Below are 24186 nucleotides of genomic sequence, written 5' to 3'. Positions count from 1 at the left end.
GGTTACTGCAAAGTTGTAGTTTTTGTTACTTGAAATGTTGATTTTTTCTTAACTAAATTATTATAGACTTACCATTTAACCATTTCTATATAAACCATCCAATATACAATAGAGGTCAAGAGCTGTGAAATAAGTGTTTATTACAGGGAAAGGATAACTAATGTCCAGATGCTAGGTTATTTAAACTTTTATATGCATATGTTAATTGACAAAGGCAAGAAGTAATCTCATTTTACTGCAACTAAAACACAACTATTCAGCATGTATGTAACCAAAATGTTTGATAGTTTGGTCAATTTAGATCAACATGAATAGGTGGAGTTTCAAAATAAAACTCCACATTTGTCTTTTTTTAGTGCCATATGTAACTATGACTTGTAGTTGCTGAGAAATTTTTTTTTTTTTATGACACCCAGATACAAAGATTAACCAGTATATCTATCTTCTTTCAATCTTGAGTATAAAAACTGGTGTTATTGTAGATACATCTCATTGTGCTGGTTCTTTTTGCAGTTCATAATTTTAACCTAGCTTCTATAGTTTTCATGATAACAAACCAATAACTGTTAAACAGGGAGGGGAATCAATATTTCAGGGGCAAAAGCTCTAAAAAATAGTAGTTAAGATTTTTCTCCCATTTTCGGGGTTGGTACATATTGTCATTCTGATAATTTTTGCAATTTACACTTTTAACCTAGCTCCTATAGTTTTTGAAACAATGGCAAAAAAAAGCCAAAAAATCCACATTTCAGAGCAATCAGAGGCAATAACTCCAAAACAAGGCGGGCAGATTTTAAATTTTCAGAGTAGATAAAACTTGTGCTGACAATTTTTTGTGTTTTTCTCCAACTGCTATAGTTTTCGAAATATCAGCCAAAACTGTTGTTCTATTCTTAGACATGGTAGCTATAGACGTATTTACACTTGTATGCAAATTTGTCCGCCATTACGTAAAATCACACAGGTTCCCGTAAACTTTGACATCATAATTCAAAAGATTTGACGTCACAATTAAAAAGTGATTGCTGCCTGACGTTAAAAGGTGATTCGGAGTAGATCTAAGGTCATTCGGAGGCAAAATATAGCTAAATACCAAAAGTGTAAATACGTTTATTTTGGTCAACCTGGACAAAAATCACAAACTTTGTAGTTGACATCCTATAGATGAAGCAGACAAACTTTGCTTTCAATCCATGAAGAAGATTTTTAAATAAAAGTTTACTGAAAACGGGCAGACTTAAGCAAAGTGATGGCAAGTCCAGGTGAGCTAAAAACAACAGCATAGGAACACTTTAATAGGAATCAAAGGAGTGGTAGAGGTTATTAAAACAGCAACCAAACCACACAACAAGAACAGAGATGTCAAATTGACAGCAAACTGGATATTTTCTGTATTGATAATCATTGTTTAACTTAATAAGAGGGCAGGCAAAATATACTGTTTTATGCATCTACAGAAATATGGAATTTAAACTTTAAACTTTGACAAGCATCCATTGAAAGGTACTTCAGTTATTGCAGGGAAATGACAGAAAGTGCCAATTTACAATCAACCAAGGACCATAACTCCTGAAAGACAAATGTAAAAAACAGCAATATAGAACTTGATCTCCATTTTGTGATCAGTAACAACATATTAAAATTTAAAAAACATCTTTTGAAAAGTCTCAAGTTATTGCATTGAAACAACATAAGGTACCATTTTCAAATGTAACAAGAACAATGCCATCTGAATGGCAAAAGAGAAAATCGTAAATATCTAATTTGACCTGTATTTTGTGATTTGTAACAACATATTAAAATTTCAGAAATTGCACAGAAACCGCATACAAGTGCCATTTTCCAATCAAACAAGGACAATAACTCCAGAAAGACAAACCTGAAAATTGTCATTATCAAACTTGACATCCATTTTATGATAAGTAATCAAATATCAAAATTTTAAAAACATTGGTTTAACTGTTTATCAAGTTATATCACACAAAACATAAAGTGCCATTTCCCATTCAACCATTCCTCCTGAATGACAAAAGTGAAAAAAGTCAATATCGAACTTGACCACCAATTTGAGATCATTAACCACAAATCAAAATTTAAAAAGCATTGGTTAAACAATACATAAGTTGGAGCTGCCTACATACTCACCATAAACTATTAACACAGAGATATGTCTCGCCTATTTGTTATTTTGATAATGCAAATGTTGAATTCAAAATAGCAATACTTTAACATGCAAGTTATGCAAATATTCAAAGTCAATGAACCATGACTGAAGTTACAGGGCTAAACCATCTCCATAGAAATGAGATGTGCCAATGCTAATACAACTGCATACCAAATACCATTGACTTTTCATAAGTTGTTCCCTTTAAACAAAGCTAAACACAAACATTAACTTGTAAACTATGTAAAAGTCGATGAACCATGAGGGGGTGGGGTTATATAATCTCCATGGAAATGAAACTTGCAAATTCCAATACACTTGCATATCAAATATCATTGACTTAATATTAGAGGTTCATCTTTAACTGACCTAATCACAAAATAATACATGTAAACTAAGCAAAAGTTTCAAAGTCAATAGACCATGACTGAGTAGTAAGGACCAAATATTCTCCATGGAAATATGATGTGCTAATGCTTATACAACTGCATACCAATTTTCATTGACCTACCACTAACGTTCCCCTTAAACTGACCTAATCACAAACTAATACATGAAAATTAAGTAAAAGTTTCAAAGTCAATAGACCATGACTGAGGGGGTGGGGCCAAATAATCTTCACGGAAATGAGATATGCCAATGCTTATACAACTGCATACCAAATGTCATTGATCTACCACTAGTAGTTCCCCATAAACTGACCTAATCACAAACTAATACATGAAAACTAAGCAAAAGTTTCAAAGTCAATAGAGCATGACTGAGGTGGGGGGGCCAAATAATCTCCATGGAAATGAGATATGCCAATGTTTATACAAATGCATACCAAATATCATTGACCTACCACTAGTGGTTCCCCATAAACTGACCTAATCACAAACTAATACATGTAAACTAAGCAAAGTTTCAAAGTCAATAGAGCATGACTGAGGGGGCAGGGGCAAATAATCTCCATTGTAATGAGATGTGCCAATGCTAATACAACTGCATATCAAATATCATTGACCTACCACTAGTGGATCACCATAAACTAACCTAATCACAAACTAAAACATTGTTGACGCCGCCAACGCCGGAAACAGCATACCTATGTCTCGCTTTTTTACTCCGCCAAGGCGAGACAATAAAACCAGATTAATAAAATCAAAAGAAGCAACTAGAGCTCAATATATTGTCTACAACAGTAGATCTGTGTCCATACAATATTTCAAGCTCTAAATCACCCTGAGACTCATTTAAGTTGTGGATAACTGAACTAAATCTTTCACATTCATAAATGAACAAAAAAGGTATGAACAACAATGACTGATGATGGTCTTGAATTTTTTCTGTGTAATATCCCCATTCAAATTTGGTTAACCTGGCTTCTTGTCAGTTGGGAAATCTTTTTTTCTAATAAAACAGACAAGTGTATAAGTTTATAAAATAATTTAATATGAGTAATGTGTGCCCATAAACAATGGTAACATGTACAATGAACCATTAGAAATACAATCATCCATAAATAATGTGACAATGAAAACTTTGGCAGATACTACCTAAATATATTATTATCTATTAATGGAAAAAGCTGCTAAGTTACGTATTATAACTAACTTATATGTGTTTCTTTGCTATATGTTAACTTGTACTTCCAGACTTTTTCTGGTATATTACTTAATAATATGAAGTTACAACTTACATTTGGAAAATCACAATATTTTACTAAATACAAAGATTTCAATATAACCATTTTGTTTCTTATAAATAAAAATCTATGAATGATTATGTTTTCCTTGTGTAAAAAAATAAGAGGAGCATACATAAAAAATATCAGATGTAAATTTTGATTTGAATGAAAGCATGAGTCTACATCAATCAATGCTCTTATAAACACTAGAATTCATTAACAAATTAACTATTGGTAACATACAAACAACTTTTAAAATTTGTAAAAACTTCACAATCTATACCAAAGTGTCAACCATAACCATGATAATAAACATTGTCAATCAATACTAAGAACAACAAAAATCATTGATACCACTGATATATAAGCTAATTTAATATCTTATGTAATCTTTGAGGTATTCATTTAATCGCTTCTTACAATTCTACCTCAGTCTACCATTTACAATTCAAAAATGGAATTCAAACAATACTATTAAGAATACTCTTTTCTTTGAAATACAAAATAAGAAAATTATGAACATTTCCTTTCCAAAAATATTAAAGCTTTGATAATCTTCCAACAAATACCCTCCAATAGTTAAGCATAAAAATATGAGCACACACAACCTTATAATGAACTGTTGACAAGTTTGTTTTGATATAAATATTGTTGATTATAATTTCTGACTAGTACCAGAGGTTAAATAATTTATAATGTATCTAACTGAATGAAGCACTAATGCTTAATTACATGGCAAAAACTATTGCATTATCATATATTTTGTACATTTTTATACAATATAAAAAGGGGTAATTGCTGATATCTATTGCTTTATATTGGGTATTTACATAAGCTAACATTTAAAATGCAATGTCATGTTTCATTTATTTAAAATTTGGCTATTTGATGTTGAAATAATGCTTAAAAAATATCAATACATAAAAACACATAGAGATTGTCAGCTACATTCCTGGAATTCCTTGAATATAAAGACATTATTGGTCCCTAATTTACAATATAAAATTCCTGGTTATAAAAAGTCATTTATTTTTTTCTTACATATTTTGACAAAATCAATATCCTTAAATGAGTAATTAAGCTCTTTACCTGTATTTCCCTTTTAAAACTTTCATATTCATACCTAAATTGTATAAAATTACTTTTATAATTTTTACTGTGGCAAGAATACAATACTTTGGCAACACATATTTTTATCAAATACATGTCAATTAACTTGAATTTACTATGAGTAACATCATATAGTGTCAAATATCATTTGATTTTGGACCAAATTATTTTGGACCCTCAATCTGAGACAGTAATCTGTCCACGAAAATAAACACATAAATATGCACATAGACATGGTTAAACATTCCAACACATATACTTGCTGATCTATCTTCAGAACAAGTTATTAAGTCAAATAAAATTACTACGTAAGAGAGGTCCATATACGTCACATTTAAAATCTTCATAGTATATTCTGAGACAACCCTTCAAGATGAGGACAACATAAATTATGTATGCAGCACCAGTATATATCACAGTTATGTAGATCACAGCGGACAATATTCAGAAGATTCTGAACTGATACTGGAAAGCGTGGGGCTACCGCCACGGAGATTTTCTTCTGGGAGATTCTGGAAAACAAGAAAAATCAAAATCACAATGTGTCATTACACTGTTATACAAGAAGTAACATTTTGTAATTCAAAATATTTTCATGTGATTGCTTGTACTTCTCAAAATCTGTGAAAATTTGCAAAATACTGCTTTCATAATCAATATATAACTAGTTGCAAAGAAAAGGCTTATTTCTTGTTTTTATTTCTTTTTAGAACAAACCATACATGTTCTTGCTTGAACAAATGTTGAATGAAACAAGAAGCCAAAGTAATGTAAATTCAGAAATTATTGTGATATTTTTATTAATGTGAAAACTAAAATTCATTAATTCAATAGTGATTTTCCTTTACAAATTTTTGCAATCCCATAAATTAGATCTCCCATTTTTGCCAGTAGTTAAGGATTTGCAATAAGAAATACATGTATTAATTTCTGAATTTACAGTAATCAGATGTCAAAGACTTGATTCATTGTCTGCTAACCACAAAAATTAAGACGAAATTTGCATATTTTTTTGGGGCAAAATCAGGGCAAACACATAGCATATATCCTCTATCCACTAATCTTAATGTCATATATTAAAAATGAATAAATTTTGTACTTGGGACATGGTTTATTAGTTGAAAAACTTAATATTGTACTCTGTCTGTCAATGAGAAAGTCTTTGTTGCCCCCTCCCTCCCCCCCAAAAAAAATAAAATAAAATAAATTTAAAAAAAGGTCTATCAATGAAAATAATTCCTGGATTTTTTTCCTCCACAAAAAGTTCAAAGGTATTATATCAACAATATCCTGGTTAATATCATGTTTCTAATTTTCTAATATGACTCAAAAGATATGGGGCCTATCTCAATGAGACAGACCCTTACAGGTTGAATTTCCAGACTGAGATGATCTTTATTTTTGTACTAGAATTGACTAATAACAAAAATACCTCAAAAAAAAATAAAAAATGGGATCTTGACATTTTCAAAGTATACAAAACCCTTAAATAATAATATCTTTAGCAAAATTTGTATTTTATATTCTACTTAATAAATTGAAAATTGTGTACATTTTAGCTCAAACATTTACGAACAAGAAAAATCAATAACACTGTGTGTGGAAAAGACACTCTTCAAATGGTGAACAGTCCTTCCTTAAATCGTCTGTACTTGATGTGAAAATGAATACTGTATACCCAGTCTTTAAACCATGTTTTTATCAGATTTACTACTGATATCTATTTCAAGCAGTTTTACTATTTATTCTAACTTCTAAATATCTCATATAATATATAAGATATCTCATAAACAAGGAATTATTTAAATCTGGAATAATTCTGAATTCTGGAAAATTCATAAAAAAGGCATAATGAAAACTAACCCAATTTAGGAGGGAAAGCCATGCATGCATGGCTACGGGGGGTTAGTTAGTTCATACTGTAATATCAGTATAAGTAAAGTTAACCTTAGCCATGTGCACATGGCTAACCCTATTTAGTTGGGTTAGTTTTCATCATAAGTTTCTTATCAATTTTCCAATATTCAAAATTATTCCAGATTCAAATAATTCCTTGTTCATATAATATATATAAGATATCTTATATAATCTAGTTTTTATAAGATATCTTATAAATTTTATAAGACATCTTATATACTCTATAAGATATCTTTTCAAGTTTATAAGATATCTTCTAAAGTTTACAAGATATCTTATATACTTTATATATATACTTTATATGATATCTTATATAGAAAATTATATATCTTATGAATATTTTTTATATAAGATATCTTATATACATTATAAGATATCTCATATATTTTATAAGATATCTTATATAGTTTATAAGAAATCTCATCTAGTTTATAAGATATCTCATATAATTTATAAGATATCACATAAAGAAAATTATATGAGATATCTTATAACCAATATAAGATATCTTATAAAGTTTATTAGATATCTTGAATTTAGAATAAATAGTAAAACGGCTTGCCTTAGATATCCTCCCGCAACACCTTGCCATTTAAATTTATCCCAAGTTTCCAGTGGACAAATAGTAAAATCAAAAACAAAAAATCTCCATTTTTCATCCAGTTTATCTAATATGACATAGTAGCTACAATCAAATATGCATTTATAACATTTTTGATAGTTTATCAAATGCTTAAAATTTATCTTTTTATTTTAAAGGATAAGAGTACAGTATTCATTTTGAATTCCACACATGTGGTGTAAATCATTAAAATCATGTTGTGATGGTTTGTGGGAGGTAAGAAAATGCTGACCACTCTCCAATTCCCTTCACCAAATTCCAAACTAAAATAAAAAAAGTAACAAATACCAGTATCCTAGTAGCTCTACAGAGAAAATAAAATAAAATTCAGTATGGCATCTGCAATGGTAAATTCTGCAAGGATAGGTTTGTAATAATTCTACCATCTTATTTAACCTCTAACCTATGGTAAATACATCAAACCATTTTCTGAACTGGAAGATTTAAGAGCAACATATTTCTGATTAATATATATACTTTATAAACCTTTATTCACTTCCCTACTTCAATTCTGTTTAATATCCCCTCTGAAAATGGTTCAATGGTTGAAGCATATTTTAAAATTAAACCAAAAATGAATTCTATCATTCCTTACATGCTGTTCTGTCGATGATATATCTCCTTCCTCACCTTGGCAACATGATATACACATATAATTATATCAGATATATATAGATAAAGATAAAAGATTTCTTAAAAACAGATCCAAAAAGTTTTCATTATAATTCTATTCTGAAGATAAACATAAATGGTTTAAAATGATCTGTAAAATTTTTGCTATTCAACAAGATGACTCCTTTATTTATCTTCCTTGACTAATACACCTATAATAAGTGCAAGAAAAGTTCTTTATGTTTACAAATGAAATATCTGATTCACTTTTGACATATGGTTCTGACACAAGTATCATATAGTACAGAAAAGTGACGGTCCGAAGGATTTGACAACCAACATTTTGCAAAGGACTGACACAATTTTGGTATTTTGCAATAGAAATAATAGTGAGGACCAGGAGATTTTCTCAAAGGACCACCAGGGTTAAAAACATTTTGCGAATTGTGATAGTAGTACATAAATGCATTGTGACAAATTTGAATACATCCTTGTATACGTAATTGGGTGATATTTCTGATTTTCATACAAGTTTGTATGCATTCAGAACTTGTTGAACTGCATCTATCCAACAATTATACTACTTGTATACAATCAATTAAAAATCTGTGAAAAACATCTGTAAGTAAACCAAAAGTACATAAAAAGCAGCAAAAAATAGTATTTTGTTCACTTTAAATTGCCATGTCTTGAAAACCAGACCACAGAATTTTGTAAATGTAACATGTCACTGCTATAAGCATTTCCCTATGGTATAAAATTGGTCATTACAAGCATTTGTTCATAGTATAAATCAATTAGCTTTTATATTTAGACTGAAAATAAGGCACAAGCACAAAAAAGGCAAATAGCTTCACACTGCAAAATCTTAGAAAATCCTTTTAATTGTACTTTTTAATTGCATTCCATACATCTAAAGCTATATTTCACAAATTTTATGTAACTCTATCTCTAGAAGTTTACATTCTGCATGTAGTTATTTTCAGTAATTAGATGCAACTTAGTGATTTCTAATTGCATACTTTTTCTTTTTTAAATCTGAAATATTGCCCAATTATATATTCTTTGCCTTTCACAAGCATTATATATTGTTTTCAAAAAGTATTTATCAGTTGAGTTGTTTTCTTGATCCTTTTAATTTGTATTAATCCTGAAAATATTGAAGTTGTTTAAATCTAGTTTTGTATAACTCTCTAAGTCAAGGATTTCTATCAGTCACTGCCAAGATTTTCTTTCTCCAATACATTTTTTTCTATTTTTGATGAGTTTTACTAAATGACCTTTTTTCTGGGTCAGAAGTGTGAAATATTATGAACACATTTATTGTGTATCCGAATAAGTTTCCTGAATAAAAAGCTAGTCACTGCAAAGTTCTCATTTGTTTAATGCATTTGTAACTTTGATGAGCTGAAATTAGTTTGATTCATAACCTCATTTATTGTGAGGTTATGCACAAGTCCTCACCAAGAAATATAAATGTAAATTATCATCATTGAGTTCTTATAGTTTATAGAAGTACATTTAATTTGTGAAAACATATATTCAAAATGTTAAAAATGGATACAAAGCACATATTCTATGCAACTAAGTTTTAATCCACAGACATTTATGATGTTAAGATCAATCAAGAGCAATTTTGACTCAATTTAGTTGTTCAATCCCTTAGATTTATTGAGTTTTAACAGCTCATTGTAAAAAAAGATGTTTTATTTATTTGACATATGTACTAACCACTATCTATGCTGCCAAGCTTCTTTTGTAGACTTTCTAATCTCTCTATATAACTGTCTTGTAATGAAGGCTGGTCATCAACTATTCTCACTCTCCGCTGTGGCTGTGGACTTTCTCTGTCTCTACTTACAGTTGGTGATGATGTTGGTGTGGACAGGATTTTTCTACAAATATATTTTTAATTGTTATATCCATAGAAAAGGATTTGGAGAATATCATCCTTGTATTCTTGCTAAAGTACTTTATGAGTATCAGCTAATTCTCTTATTACATAAACAAGCAATGCTTTTTTTTGGATTTCACGTACAATTTTGTTCTCATCTTATTTGTTTTCAATTACACAATTGTTATTTGCTAACATTGAAATCCTCCATTAAATATTCCTAAAATTCAGAATATTCTGTTTCAGATAAGTTATTCGACAAGTCAACAGAAATTCTCAATGGATCAGACTGAGCAATTTTTGTAAGAAGTGCCTAGCAGACCAGTATCTGTTGAAGTTGATTCATGCAAGGAACTGTAAGAATTCTCTTTTGAATTGGCATTGTAGAGAAAATGATTGATTGATTGGTGTTTAACACCACTTTCAGCACTATTGTGCTATTTCTTGGCAGTCAGTTTTTATTGTTGGAGGAATCCGGAGTGGCCAAAGAGAACCACTGACCTTCAGTGGAAAATTGACAATCCTAATCAATTAAGATTGTAGTCGAGTGCACCTGCCATGTGCAGTATTCCAACTCATGACCTCAGTGTTGACAAGCTAGTGATACAGTAGTTCAACTACTTAGAACAATCGGCCAAGAGGTCCCTAGTGAAAAGGACTAATTCTGTTAATAATTATAGTAATTTTTTTTCCAAAAAAAAATCAACTCTTTTCTCATTTATATAGAAATTGATAAACATACCTTCTAGCACCAGAGGTTTGTAACGATGGTGATGATCTATAATCTTTTGACAAGTCACCATTCAGACCTGGTAATGTACCATTGGTATATGGTGATGTACGACCATTAACTGCATGTGTTGAAGATGGATGAAAATTAAGGTCGTGACCTACAATTGGTGACCCATACATCTGACCTAGGGAAGTTGGATGTGGTGAGGATGTTGTACGGAATCTTTGAGATGTTGTAGACAGATATGGTGACATATGATATAGACCATTAATGCTGGTATGTGGTGAAGAGGAAGATCTGGCATGAGGAGAATAACTCCTATTGGTTGGCATGTAACCTGCAATCAAAAATGTATCCAAAATATGGTTAATTTGTATAGATATGATAAAGTCCATTTTTTGCTGCTTTAAACCCCCCAAAATTAATCCAATAGGAAAAACATTATGTTAGAAAGATTCTATGAAAGTTTCATTTAAACAAGGTCATTGTTTTTGTTATTGCTAATACAAGATGACTACCCTTTTGTAGTTATAGCAAGATTCACATAGATATATGTGAAACCCCTAAAATCTTTTTGATAAAAAAATAAAACATTTGCTGCACAATGTCATTAAAAGCAAAAGAGTTTGTAAAAGTTTCAGTGAATCTAATGTCATGTTTAGGAGGTGAGTAGTATACTAAATGCAAACAGAAGAAGAAACAAATGGATGAACAAAAGGATCACTATACACTGCTGCCTAAGTAAGCAGTGGAATAGTAAAGAATCTTTCTCTTACCTTGCTGGGAATCAACTGTACCAGATACTACAGGAGAACCAACTCTTGTTGCTCTCTTCCATTTGTTGACCAGAAACTTCATTCTAAAACAAAAAAATTATATAATAATTTTATGCTAAACGTTCATCTATGCCATTTGTTTTTAATAAAAACAAGTGAAACTGCGAGCTACTGCTCACTGATGATACCCACGCCGCAAGTGGATAATTTTAATAGTGTAAAAATATGTAAGTGTTCGGTAAACAGGAAGTTGTTGAGTGATGAATCTGAAAATGCATCACACAGTATAGCTGACTTATATAAACCCTGAAACCAAATTTCAGAAATCCTTGTATTGTAGTTTCTGAGAAAAATGTGACGAAAATTTTCAACTTGGCTATCATGTGTAAAATGATACAAGTGTTCGGTATGCAGGAAGTTGTTGAGTAATGAATCTGAAAACGCATCACACGGTATAGCTGACTGATATAAATCCTGAAACCAAATTTCAGAAATTCTTGTAATGTAGTTCTTGAGAAAGATGTGACGAAAATTATTCATGGGACGGATGGACGGACGGACTGACGGATGGATGGACTGACGGACAGACAGAGGTAAAACAATATATCCCCCACTTTTTTAAAGCAGGGGTATAAAAATCAATAAACATTACTTGACACATCATTGATATCATATACTAATGCATTTGAAGGAGTGGTATGGAAGAGTCATTATGTAGCCCCTGAAATTGCATAAGAAGTTAAATACTTCAACCCTTTCAACATGGCTAATTTGATTTATATATTAATAGGATGATATACTGGTACATGTATTAAAATAGTAGTCCTTGAGGTCATAGTTCAATGTCAAATGTCACATCAAAGGTTACATGACACATTGTCTTAAGTTGATGTACCCATATACAAAACATCAAAAGTATTTTTCAAACAATAAAAAACTAATGGTAATAACTAATGATATTTTAAAAAGCTTATATCTTTAACTCTCAAGATATACAATTGTTATTATAACAAATTACCAATTAGAAGGCTATTGACCTCCAGATCTCTTTTGGTTCTTAAGTAACACAGGACTGTTGTTTCATTGAAGAAAACCACACATCTATTATTCTATATATACTTTTTATCATATTAAATTACCTACAAACTCAAATATATCTGTAAAATCTGATAATTGTGTAAGAACAAATACCCAGACATAAGTACAAACACTGACCTACTAACAGCCACAACTACTCTAGCAGCACTTCTAAAAATAGTGTATAATCGACTGTGTGATGTACGAGGCTGCATGTCCTGAGGTGATGGAAAAGCCCCCATTCTGGCTATTAATGCTAAAGTAGTTTGTTCACAGTCCTGGAAACCACCCAACAATAACAACAGGTACTTTTTCTGGTATATCAGTGCCTTTCTGTAACTCTCTGTCCTCAAATATTTACCATACAATCTCTGCATCTGAAATAACAACAACTTATATTTGTAAAATGTAGATCTTTTTGTTTGTTAGTTACATTTAAATTTTCTAAAAATAGAATAAAAACAAGAATGTGTCCATAGTACACGGATGCCTCACTCGCACTGTCTTTTTCTATGTTCAGTGGACTGTGAAATTGGGCTCAAAACTCTAATTTGGCATTAAAATTAGAAAGATCATATCATAGGGAACATGTGTTTTAAGTTTCAAGTTGATTGGACTTTAACTTCATCAAAAACTACCTTGACCAAAGACTTTAACCTGAAGTGGAACAGATGGACGGACAGACAAAGGAACGGATGAACGAACGAAAGGACGCACAGACCAGAAAACATAATGCCCCTACTACTATCGTAGGTGGGGCATAATAATGTTCAACAGTAATATGTAAGGACATATTTGTAAGTGCTTCTACATTTTTTTTATTTCAAAGTGGTATGTTTATTTCTTACATCAACAGCATGAACAATGGAATACTTATAATACTGTAAATTCAGAAATATTGTGAGGTTTTAATTATTTCAAATAATGCAACTATTTGAGTATCACATTAACAAGAACTTAACATGCAGTAGTTAATTTTCCTTATTTAGTATCATGACTTATGTAATATTTTCACAGTAGTTTCTTAATTCATCCCACAAGATTGACCTTCCTTATTACCTATAGAGAGTTCATAATCTTTTTAAACTTACTTAAACTGATTAATTCATGCTATCCACATGATTAACTCTCACATTCGCAAGGGCCTGAACTCTTTATACAATTAAAATGTGTCAGGAATCCAGGATTTTGATTGGTGCTCTCTGGATGAGAGAGCAAATCAACTGGTAGCATAGTGTTATCGAGATTGGTGAATAAAAAGCTAATTTCCAATGATTAACTGAGTATTTTTCATTGACTAGACCTTCAGGCGTTAATGTAGCTATGAAAAAGCAGAAGAAAATGAAAACTGAATTGTTCTGGTAAAAACTTACTTTATCTTTGTCATGATCAGATAGAACACCAGATGATGGCAATGTAGATCTTCTATCTCTTTCTATTTTTAGATCATGTTGTTGCTGTTCTATCTGTCTCTCAGCATCATTGAGTGAAAGCTGTAGAGAAAGCCTCTCTTTGGCCCATTCTGCTTTATCTTCTAAATGTTTGTCAGTAAAATGTGAATTGGTCTGGTCCCCATTCTAAAATATTACAAATCAAATACATCATACATTCCAGTATTGACACTTAAAAGTTTTTCAACTATCTCAGACCCTGTACATGCATTTTAGTTGCTGCTGTGAAATTAAGTGTTGAGATTTCTTGTTTTCAGCCATTCATTTTACATAATCATTGCCTCTGTGTTAGACTGACAGATGGTTAATGATAAGGTGTCAAAGGTCAGAGTGATCTGACTTTGGAATATGACACATCCTCAGCCCATGATGCAACTACATACCAAGTCTGGCTTACAAAAGTTTTACGGTTCAAAAGATATGCCCTGGACATAGTTATACTATCATAAGGGTTAAAGTCAATGTCAGAGTGATCTGACTTTGTTATATGACACACTCCCAGCCCATGATGCTACAGCATACAAAGTTTGGTTAACCGATGTTTTACGGTTAATAAAATATGTCCCAGACAAGTTGTACTATCATAGGGTCAAAAGTCAAAGTCAAGGCCAGAATGACCTGACTGGTATATGACACACCCCAGCTCATGATGAAATTGCATACCAAGATTGATTAACCTAAGTTTTATGGTTCAAAAGATATGTCCCAAAGAGGGTTTTACTATCGTAGGGGTCAAAAGTCAGTCAAGGTCAGAGTGATCCGACTTTGACATGACCCCAGCCTATGATGCAAGTGCATACCAAGTTTGATTACCATCAAGGAATGTGTATAGTGCGCACATTTATACCCTGGGTCGTGTTTCTTGTAAGAGAGGTGGGCATTATACATGCTTACAAACATTTTTTTAAGTCTTTTTTCAGGTCCAAACTCTGACAAAGAAAATACCAGGTGAAGTGATGAGTATGGAATTTTTTGCTAAAACCTTGATTGTTACTATGTTTTACATGTTATATTTGTAATATGTATCTTATTGTTCTTGATATGTCATGTTTTATTCAATTATAAAATACATTTTATATCTCTGTAGTTACGTTTATCATGTAAATTTGTCCATCTGTTTGCATTCCGGAAGTTTGCCATGTCTTAATAAAGACACAATAAAGCTTTTGTTGTCGGTTAAATTAGCCTTTGTGTTTCTTGTTGTCATAATTTACTGTTTTTGTATGTGTTCATCATGGAGAGTAGAAGATAAGAGTATGAAAATTGAATAAACCACGCTCGTTTTGAAAAGATAAACCACCATTTTTTTCTAATGTATCAAGTGATCGCCAGTCATGTGACTTAATATTGTAACGTGATGATTTAGTCTAGGAGAAGTTTTTTTTATAAATACGTTTCTACTTTGTAACATTTAAACAACTGTTTAAAACCTTTCAAGAAATTATGATTGAAAACATGATAATCCCATAATTGTAACCTGAACGAATTTAATTACGAACAAGGTGAACCTTTCATTGATTTGTTTTGACATCGATTAGACCCATTGATTGAGGTGTGATAATCCGGATTAACAGCTAATATACAAGATAATACAATCTAATGAATGCATGGCTTACATGTGTTTATTAATCATTAAAGATGAAGAAATAGATGTTAATGATAATTATTTGACTGATTCATAATTATGTTATTGTTTCAATCAGAACATTAATAAGGATATTTAATCTTGTCTTTGATACTCAAACAATTTATTAAATTTGGTTTTAAAAAACAAACTTAAATGAAGATTTATCTACTTACATTTTAAAATAAAATTCTTATTCATTTGTCAGAATATTTGCAATTTCGTATTAATTACGTATTCCGTACGGAATTCTCTGACATTGGCGTCCATTTAAAAGACTTCCAGCTTACAGGTAGACTTCCAGTTTGCCGATTTTGGAGCTGTGACTTTTGTCTATGAGTATTATATGAACAAGAAACTTTTTTCTCAAGTTCTTGGACCATAAAGGGGGTGCGCACAATACACAAATGCGCACTATACACACCAAAAGACGGTATCCTTAGTTTTACGGTTCAAAATTTATGGGCCGGACTCGAAGAGTGCAGGATGGACAGACAGAGAGACAGAAAGACATGGTGATTTCTATATACCCCCCCAAACAAAGGGGGTATAAAATTTTGGAAGATGTTTACAGATATTCTGAACAGTAAAGTTGTCAAACAGGACACATTATAAGATAACTCATAAGTATTTAATAATAAAACTTTAAAGCAGTCTTCTAGGGATGATATTTTGACTATAAAAGTTTTTATCGATTGAATTGATTTAAATTCAAGTAACAAAGTGATTACTGTTATCTATTTCAGCTACTTGGACAACAGAAAAATGAAGTTATGGGTCAATATGAAGTTACAACAATAATCTCTAACCTGTACAGCATTATCTCTCTGTCTGTATCGCCATATATCCTCCTCCAGGCGACCAAGAGTCTTGCGTAGCTCTATTTTCTCCTCAGTTAGTCTGGAGACAAAGTTTGTAAGCTCATTGTTATGATGTAATATACGGCCGTTCACAGCATTCAGATCTGGTCTGGACATAAGGTTTCTGTCAGCCTGAATATAACATAAAATATAATTCTTTTTCACATTTTCATTGTTATATCTGATCCTTTAATCATCACGGTTTCTTTTATTTGTAATCTGGACCTTTATCATTTATAAGTTGTGGGGTACAAAATGAGACAGCAACCCAAAAGCATTACAAAACCTACAATACATTTCTAGAGGTCCATATAGTCATCAACAGCAAGACAGAGCTCATCCAATATGTCTAGCACTTTATCACTCCAAGTCAGAAATAATGCTCATCCAATATGTCTAGCTCTGCATCACTCCAAGTCAAGACAATTTGTGAGTAAATTTAACAAACTGCCAAAGAATACATGAGATATAAATGGTCAAAAGCATACAGACCCTCAAACCACCATTCTTAAATTTGTGAAAAATCAGTCAAAGCTAATTTTAGTAAGTGCCCAACATTTTAAAAAACTCCCTCTTTCCACTGTCGTCAGAATGTCCCATTAATCTGCAACACGACCTCACTCTCATATTCCCTGTAATTTTCTTTTGAGGCATACATGAGTAATCATTAAACATTTCTACTACCCAGAAGGACAACATTATACCAAAATCAGACCTGTTTTCAATTGCCATAAATTTAATATGTGTTAATTGTATGTCTGAGGTACATACCCCAGATTCAAATGTGAGTGGTATCTGTACATGTCGAAGCTCATTCAGTAAATCTTTGACAGAATTCTGTATAGCACTTGTCTCCTCATTATCATCTGACCTACAAAATGATAAATATCCTCATTGTATACTTCCTAAACCTTATTTATTATAGAACTATTTATAAGAAACAACATATGGTTAACCTTGACTGACCATCATTTTCCTGTGCCAATTTTCTATATTACACAAACAAATTTATAAATCACAAATGTGCAAATACAATTCCTTTTAATTCTGGAAGAGTTATGACATACTAAAATCAAGATTTAAAGTTATATCTGTCCCACAAGCCACAATGTGTGCCAACACAATTTCAAAAAAAATATTTTTCAATCTTTTGAAATGTATAAAATAAGTTCCAAATGAATTTTTTTGGTGCCATAAATTATTCTTAAATAACAAACTCTTACTTTACAAGTTGTCCTATCTTATCTTGAAACTGTAACATCTGGTATTGTAGGCTCTGACAGAGACTCTCAAGCTGTGCCTTGTAGACTTTCCAGTTCTCTCTCTGTTCTGTAGATTCTATATCACTCTCAGGAGATCCTTCATTTCTCAGCGACATTTCCTATATATAGAAAGTATATTGGTAACTCAATCTTAGGAGAATATATGGTTATATGATATTAATTCCAATGCCCATAATATCAGGTAAGGGCAATCCATTTATAAGATTTTTATTATTAGAACTGGAAACATTGAGCAGGTGCACTTCATACTAAGGTTCTTTAACTAGTTCTTTTCGTGAAAGGAATTTTCCTGAAAGCCCCTTATAAGCTATAATTTGTCATATAGACGATCCTTTAAAGCAGATTTCATTGTATTCATGGCAAGCTGGTAATACCTTTAGTCCTAATATTCCAGTTAATTGAGTTGATTTCACTTGACAAAGATGAGATAACAATACTTGCAGTTTTACCAGACTTAATTATATGTAAACAAAATATCTTTCCAATTTTATTATTCAAACCTCATTCTTCTTTTAGTATAGTTGATCGTAGGTTTAAAGGTCAAAATAATGCTTAAGAGAAAACAATGTGTTCTGCTATCATTTCCAATAACTATTGTGGAACGTTTATTTTAAAATCAATAAAATCTAAAAGAGTATTTTCCATAAACAAATCTTCTGCTGACTGAATGTAATAAGTTTCCAGTAAACATACCCTTTCAAAAGACTGATTATGTAATGTGCGTAGTTTTTCCTGTTCGTAATCTCTCATAATATCCATCTCTTTTTCTTTGCTTATGGTTACTTGTTCTTCTAAGTTTAGAATTTTCTGTTTCAATCTCTGCATTTCTAGATCAGCTTCATGCTAAAATGTAAAGATAAATTATAATAAATGCTTAAATGTAAAGATTAATTCTAATTAACTATAAATGGTTATTGGTTGTATAAATTCATCATTAAGAAAGTTCTATCATACAAGGATTGTAATGTTTACAAATTAATACATTATTTGTTGTGGCAATTACAGTAAAATTTGTAAAATGGCTATTTAAGTGGTAAAATGGCTATCTCTTCAATTTTCATTACAGGAGTAGAAGCATCAAATTCCCAATTTGGCCCCAAAAGATTTAGTCCATTATTTCAAGATGAAATCTGTTTCATGTAAATACAATCACATATAAGAAAATATAATAGAGCTATTTTGTTTGGTTTTTTCTTGTTACATGTTCACAATAAAAATCAAGATTTTTTGTACCAGTTTCATTTTAAAATCATCTCTTTCTCTTTCTAACTGCCTAGCTGATCGTTTATCTGCTATTTTTTCAGTATCTCTCTGTCTTTCTCTTTCATTTTCTCTTTCCTTCATTATCTTCATGTCATTACGTGTCTGGTCCCTCTCAACTTTGACCCTATTTAACTGGTCTCTTTCATGTTCATAGTGACGAGTAATGTCCAGTTTCTGCAGCTAAAAATAGAAATAATTTATGAAAGCAAAGACATTAAAGCCAATATGTATGTATAAATATTTAAAAAAGTTGTATAAATATATAACTTAATAGTCAGGAGAAATAGCATTAATTTGCCCAAGCTTAAGGTACATCTTCTCGTGCTTTCTCTACTGTTTTGTAGCACAATTTCCTCACAGATTTTCAGACACTGTGCAGATACTGTTTTTATAGCCTGGTATCCTTGGTTTGCTTCTCCATAAAAATCAGCATTTCCTCATAATAATAAATTCTTATGAAAGAAAGAGGGTAACTAAAAAGGAATAAACTGCTTCCCTGAGCGCAGCTGGATACGCCCGCAGAGGTCCAACCCTGAACAGTTGGGGCAAAAATGGACACTATTCAAGCTTGATACAGGTCTGAATTTGGATTGTAATTAAATATTTGACATATTAAGGTTTCTGAATAAATGTAGTCTAGGAACTTGAAATTGGTTATATGAATTGAATTTATATTCAATTAAAGATTTCTTGCTGTTGTGCAATACATTATGCTGTTGCGCAATACTTAGTAAATCTGTTGTCAGAATATAAACAAATAACATTTATAAAATTCTAAAGGGAGTTTACATCAATAGATATAAACAATTCACCAAAGTTTCATAAGAATTGCTGAAAGCATTTTTGAGTTATTGTCTGAAAACTGGAAAATCACCCCTTTTTTAATGAATAAAACCCCATAACTCGGAAATGTAAAATCTAAAATGTATAAAATTCTAAAGATATCAACAATTCATCAAAGTTTCATGAGAACTGCTGAAAGCATTTTTGTGTTATTGTCCAAAAACTGGAAAATCCCCCTTTTTTTTATGAATAAAACCCTGTAACTTGGAAACGTAAAATCTAAAATTTATAAAAATCAAAAGGGAGCTCATGTCAATAGATATAAACAAGTAACCAAAATTCCTTGCAAGTTGGTGAAAGCATTCTTGAGTTATTGTCTGAAAACTGGAAAATCCCCTTTTTTTTAATGAATAAAACCCCATAACTGGAAAACGTAAAATCTAAAATTTATAAAAAACGAAAGGGAACTCACATCAATAGATATAAACAATTCACCAAAGTTTTATGCAAATTGGTTAAAGCGTTTTTGAGTTAATGTCCGACATGTTGACGACGGACGGACAGACGGACGGACGGACGGACAGACAGATAGACGGACAACGGTATACCATAATACGTCCCGTAAACGGGCGTATAAAAATGGATCAATTATAATTTACCTGAGTTTTTATATGATTAGAAAAACACATTCCTTGTGAGATATGTATCTTTTTTTTAAAAATATCTTCTCCTTATACTTAAAACATTTGTGAACTTCCTGTTTTGATAACTCCTGTATGAAATTCTGCTAGGTTCTAAGTAAAGACCTTCGGATAGTTACCTGTGCCTGATCTAATTCATTTTTAAGCTGCCTACATGCTTGTCTTTCATTATCAAGTTCTTCCCTTAATGATGATTTCTCCTCATCTATAGATTTAAATAAATCATTATTTCTTTTCTTCTCTCTATCCAGTGATCTCTGTAAGTCTAATACTTTGGCTTTTTCTGTTTCCAATTCCATTTGTATCTCGTCAAATATGCCTTTTTCTCTGTCTGAACTTTCTTGTAAAGAATCTCGCTCATTTTCAAGATTATGTTTCAATTTTTGATTCATGTACCTCTCTCTTTCAAGTTCTCTGCAATTGAAAAAAATATTTCTACAATATCATAATCATCAGTAATAAAAAACAATATTTCTACAATGATATAATTATCAGTAAAAACAAAGAATGAAAAAAATTGTAAATAATTCCAAATTTTGTCTCTCAAAATTTACTCGAAAATAAAAGCAATGGCTGCCTAATTTATGTTGTTGCAACTGTTAACATAAAATGCATTATAAAAAAAAAATAGAGAAAAGTATTAGGTGCTATCACAGAGGGTCCCTAAATATGTGAGTAAGTAATGAGGGTTATTCCTCATGCATGTTTATCCACAGGTTTTTCCAACTTTATCTAACATTTGGACTATGATCATCAACCTAGGGTTGTCTTCCATGTTCAAGACACACCTTCTTATAGTGGCAAATAATCATGAAAAGTTTCATCCTTGACCTCCAAGGAGTTTTGAAATTAGAGAGCTGAATGATTTTTTTGTACATATGCACAGTGGTAGTTAATTTTTTTACCATGACTTCCGATGCAGGTTTTATTTCAATGTTTGCAAAACACTTCGGTAGTGGAAGTAATCATGCCAACTTTCATCATTGAACTCCAAGGGGCCTAATAATGCTATTTATATATATCTTCACTTTTTTTTATATCAATTTTAATAATTAATCATTTTTAATTTAGAAATACTTCCTCTTTAGATCAACTGATTTTGCTTACTCCATATCTATAGTAATAGATATATTACCTCTCTAGATCAACACTTCTAGCCTTCTCCATGTCTATAGTAGTAGCAAGTTGCTGTAATTTGTTCTCATAGTCTGTGACCATGTTATGGAAGTTTTTCTGTTCCTTATCTAGTTCCTGTTTCAGTGTACTGATTGTTGTCTGGTCTAACTCATATGTATTCTCAGCATGAATACGTCGGTCTCTTTCCATCATTACTTCTTTCTTTAAGGCCTAAATTTTAAAAAAAGGAAATGAGCTGTCAAATTGACAGTAAACCATGTTTTCTGTATTTTGAAGGTAACCATTGATGAACTTAAAGGGGCATTAGCTGTCAAATTCATGTTCACCGATTTGACTCAAATTCTCATATTTGATTACTAACAATAAGTCTGAAATAGACAATTAACAATGCAGGGACTCGATTATATATATCAGCATTTCGTGTGTATTTTAGTCTAGATGCCCTCTAATTAACCATTGAGATGACCTCTGAAGACTGCTGACGGTCACATAACCCGATATAAACATAAACATAAATATAAATAGAAAGTGACCTCGTGCAATTGGACTTTTCTAGGTCTGTTTGATTTCATGTTATAGGTTAAAAAAATAAGTTAATCATCGTTTTTACCTGTATAAGAATGATTTTTTGTGGATTGAATCAGACAACGAAATGGTTCACCTTCTTTTCACTTTCAATGTTGACATTCTTTTCCTTTTCATGACTGAACACAACTAATACATGCGTAACCAATCTCTAGCTACTGAGTTAAATTAAAGGTCACATGAATACGGATTAAATGAGGTCAAATTATTCACTTGCAAGTGAATAATTCATCAGTGATGTTTCTAAGCTTATTTTGACAAAATTGAACTAAACTGGCTGCTTAAAGCGAATTATTATTTCACTATTTCACTTTCATTAATGATTGAACAAAAAAATTAAAATCTTATTTTTTTTCTATATCTCATAGCTAATGCTCCTTTAAGTATTCTAATGTATGGCATTTTCAGGCTTGTTTGACCTACCACTTTATATGTGCCTATTTTCCAAATATATCAAGTATCATATGTTCTGAAAAGTAAACCTGACCTACATTTTGTTATCTGAAACAGCATTAACAACATTTTAAAATTTGAAAGCATGGTTAAACAGTTCATCAGTTATTTCACAGAAACAACATAAAATTCTTTTTTACAATCTATCAAGGACCATAACTTTTGAACGGGAAAAAGTGAAAATCAACAATAGCAGACTAAAGCTCCATTTTGTCATCAGTAAGAATGTATTGAAATTTGAAAAGCACTGTTGAACAGTTTGTAAGTAAATGCACAGAAACACAGAAACGACATGCAGTGCTATTTTCCTATCTATAAAGGACAATAACTCTTGAACGGGAAAAGTGAAATTGGACTTGACCTCCATTTAGTCATCAGTAACAAAGTATCAAAATTTGGAAATCATTGGGTGAACGTATCATAAGTTTTTGCACAGAAATTGTTTGGAGCTGCCCACGAATCAACCACATGCTGAGCAAGAATACAAAGCACACTAAAATACTAAATTGACAGTAACTATGTTCTAATTCTACTACTAACCTCTACAACAGTTTCTGGTTGTGTAGTCTCTGAGTTAACTCTATAATCCTCCAATTGTACTTGGATATTATTGAACTTAAATCTCTCTGCATCTAATAATTCACTCAAATAATGACTCTTTCCTTTCTCCTCATCTAAAGCACCACTGTAAAATTTAAAAAAAAATTAAACTTGATCTGTGTTTTGTGGTAATAAGCATTGTGTATAAGTTTGATAACATTTGGTTGAGGCAAACTCAAGTTAGAGAACGGAAACCAATTTTGGGACGTATGGACAGACAGACAAGGGTAAACTTAATGCCCCCTCCGAAGTGGAGGGGGCATAAAAATAACTTTAAAGATGTTAAATAATAGCTGAAAATAAGCAAAAAACTTACACAAGTTTTACAGAAATATATTTTCATTTACTGTGGATTCATTTATTTTGGTGGATTGGAAAAAAAAGCATTTTTGCAGATTCTTGATTTTGTGATTTTACAAATTCTGCATACAAGCTATTTGAATATTTGCATTTCTTTGAAGACTTATATTGGTGAATTAATTTTGTTCACTAATAATGATGAATACACAGTACTGCTTAATAGAAATCTGATTCTTCAATCAAGTTTATCTTCTTCATATAATGATTTTGTTCATCATATATTATTTCATCATGTTCAATCTAACTAAATACATTGTTTTCAAAAATTTTTTTTTTTTTAAATTTTATTCTCTCAGTTGTCATTTAAATTAGGTGTTTATGATGCTCTAAGGTTATGCAACATATTTTTTCATTGACAAAAGTGCACAATAAAGATGACGACAATATAACACAAAAAGAATTAAACAGTTTATAACATGTGTATTATATATATATATATATATATTATAAATGCCTAAGACTGTAACTTTAATATGCTAATGTTTGTAATATAAATAGTTATATTTTATGGA

At 31.1% G+C, this 24186-nt stretch overlaps 1 protein-coding gene across 11 annotated transcripts in view; it reads right to left on the bottom strand.

Moving 5' to 3' along the window:
• Positions 1-3577: 3577 nt before the first annotated feature.
• The window catches only part of LOC127730431 (A-kinase anchor protein 9-like), a 163007-nt gene continuing 142398 nt past the window's right edge, over positions 3578-24186 (bottom strand). For 9 of the 11 annotated variants that reach the window (XM_052238839.1, XM_052238841.1, XM_052238840.1 and 6 more), the window contains 15 exons: positions 23255-23399; positions 21675-21886; positions 20659-20953; positions 19026-19235; positions 18486-18635; positions 17733-17890; positions 17281-17380; positions 16459-16641; positions 13948-14151; positions 12713-12951; positions 11498-11580; positions 10731-11058; positions 9826-9989; positions 8078-8112; positions 3578-5455 (listed from right to left, as the gene is read on the bottom strand). In XM_052238839.1, the coding sequence (XP_052094799.1) occupies positions 5372-5455; positions 8078-8112; positions 9826-9989; positions 10731-11058; positions 11498-11580; positions 12713-12951; positions 13948-14151; positions 16459-16641; positions 17281-17380; positions 17733-17890; positions 18486-18635; positions 19026-19235; positions 20659-20953; positions 21675-21886; positions 23255-23399 (2590 nt within the window). In that variant the 3' untranslated portion in view covers positions 3578-5371. Of the gene's footprint in view, positions 5456-7770; positions 7787-8077; positions 8113-9825; positions 9990-10730; positions 11059-11497; positions 11581-12712; positions 12952-13947; positions 14152-16458; positions 16642-17280; positions 17381-17732; positions 17891-18485; positions 18636-19025; positions 19236-20658; positions 20954-21674; positions 21887-23254; positions 23400-24186 lie in introns of all 11 variants that reach the window. The other 2 variants (XM_052238847.1, XM_052238846.1) reach the window with 2 other exon arrangements.

The sequence above is a fragment of the Mytilus californianus genome, unplaced genomic scaffold (assembly GCF_021869535.1).
Source record: "Mytilus californianus isolate M0D057914Y unplaced genomic scaffold, xbMytCali1.0.p SCAF_2, whole genome shotgun sequence".
Lineage (NCBI taxonomy): Eukaryota > Metazoa > Mollusca > Bivalvia > Mytilida > Mytilidae > Mytilus > Mytilus californianus.
This window is presented reverse-complemented; position numbering and strand designations above follow the sequence as displayed.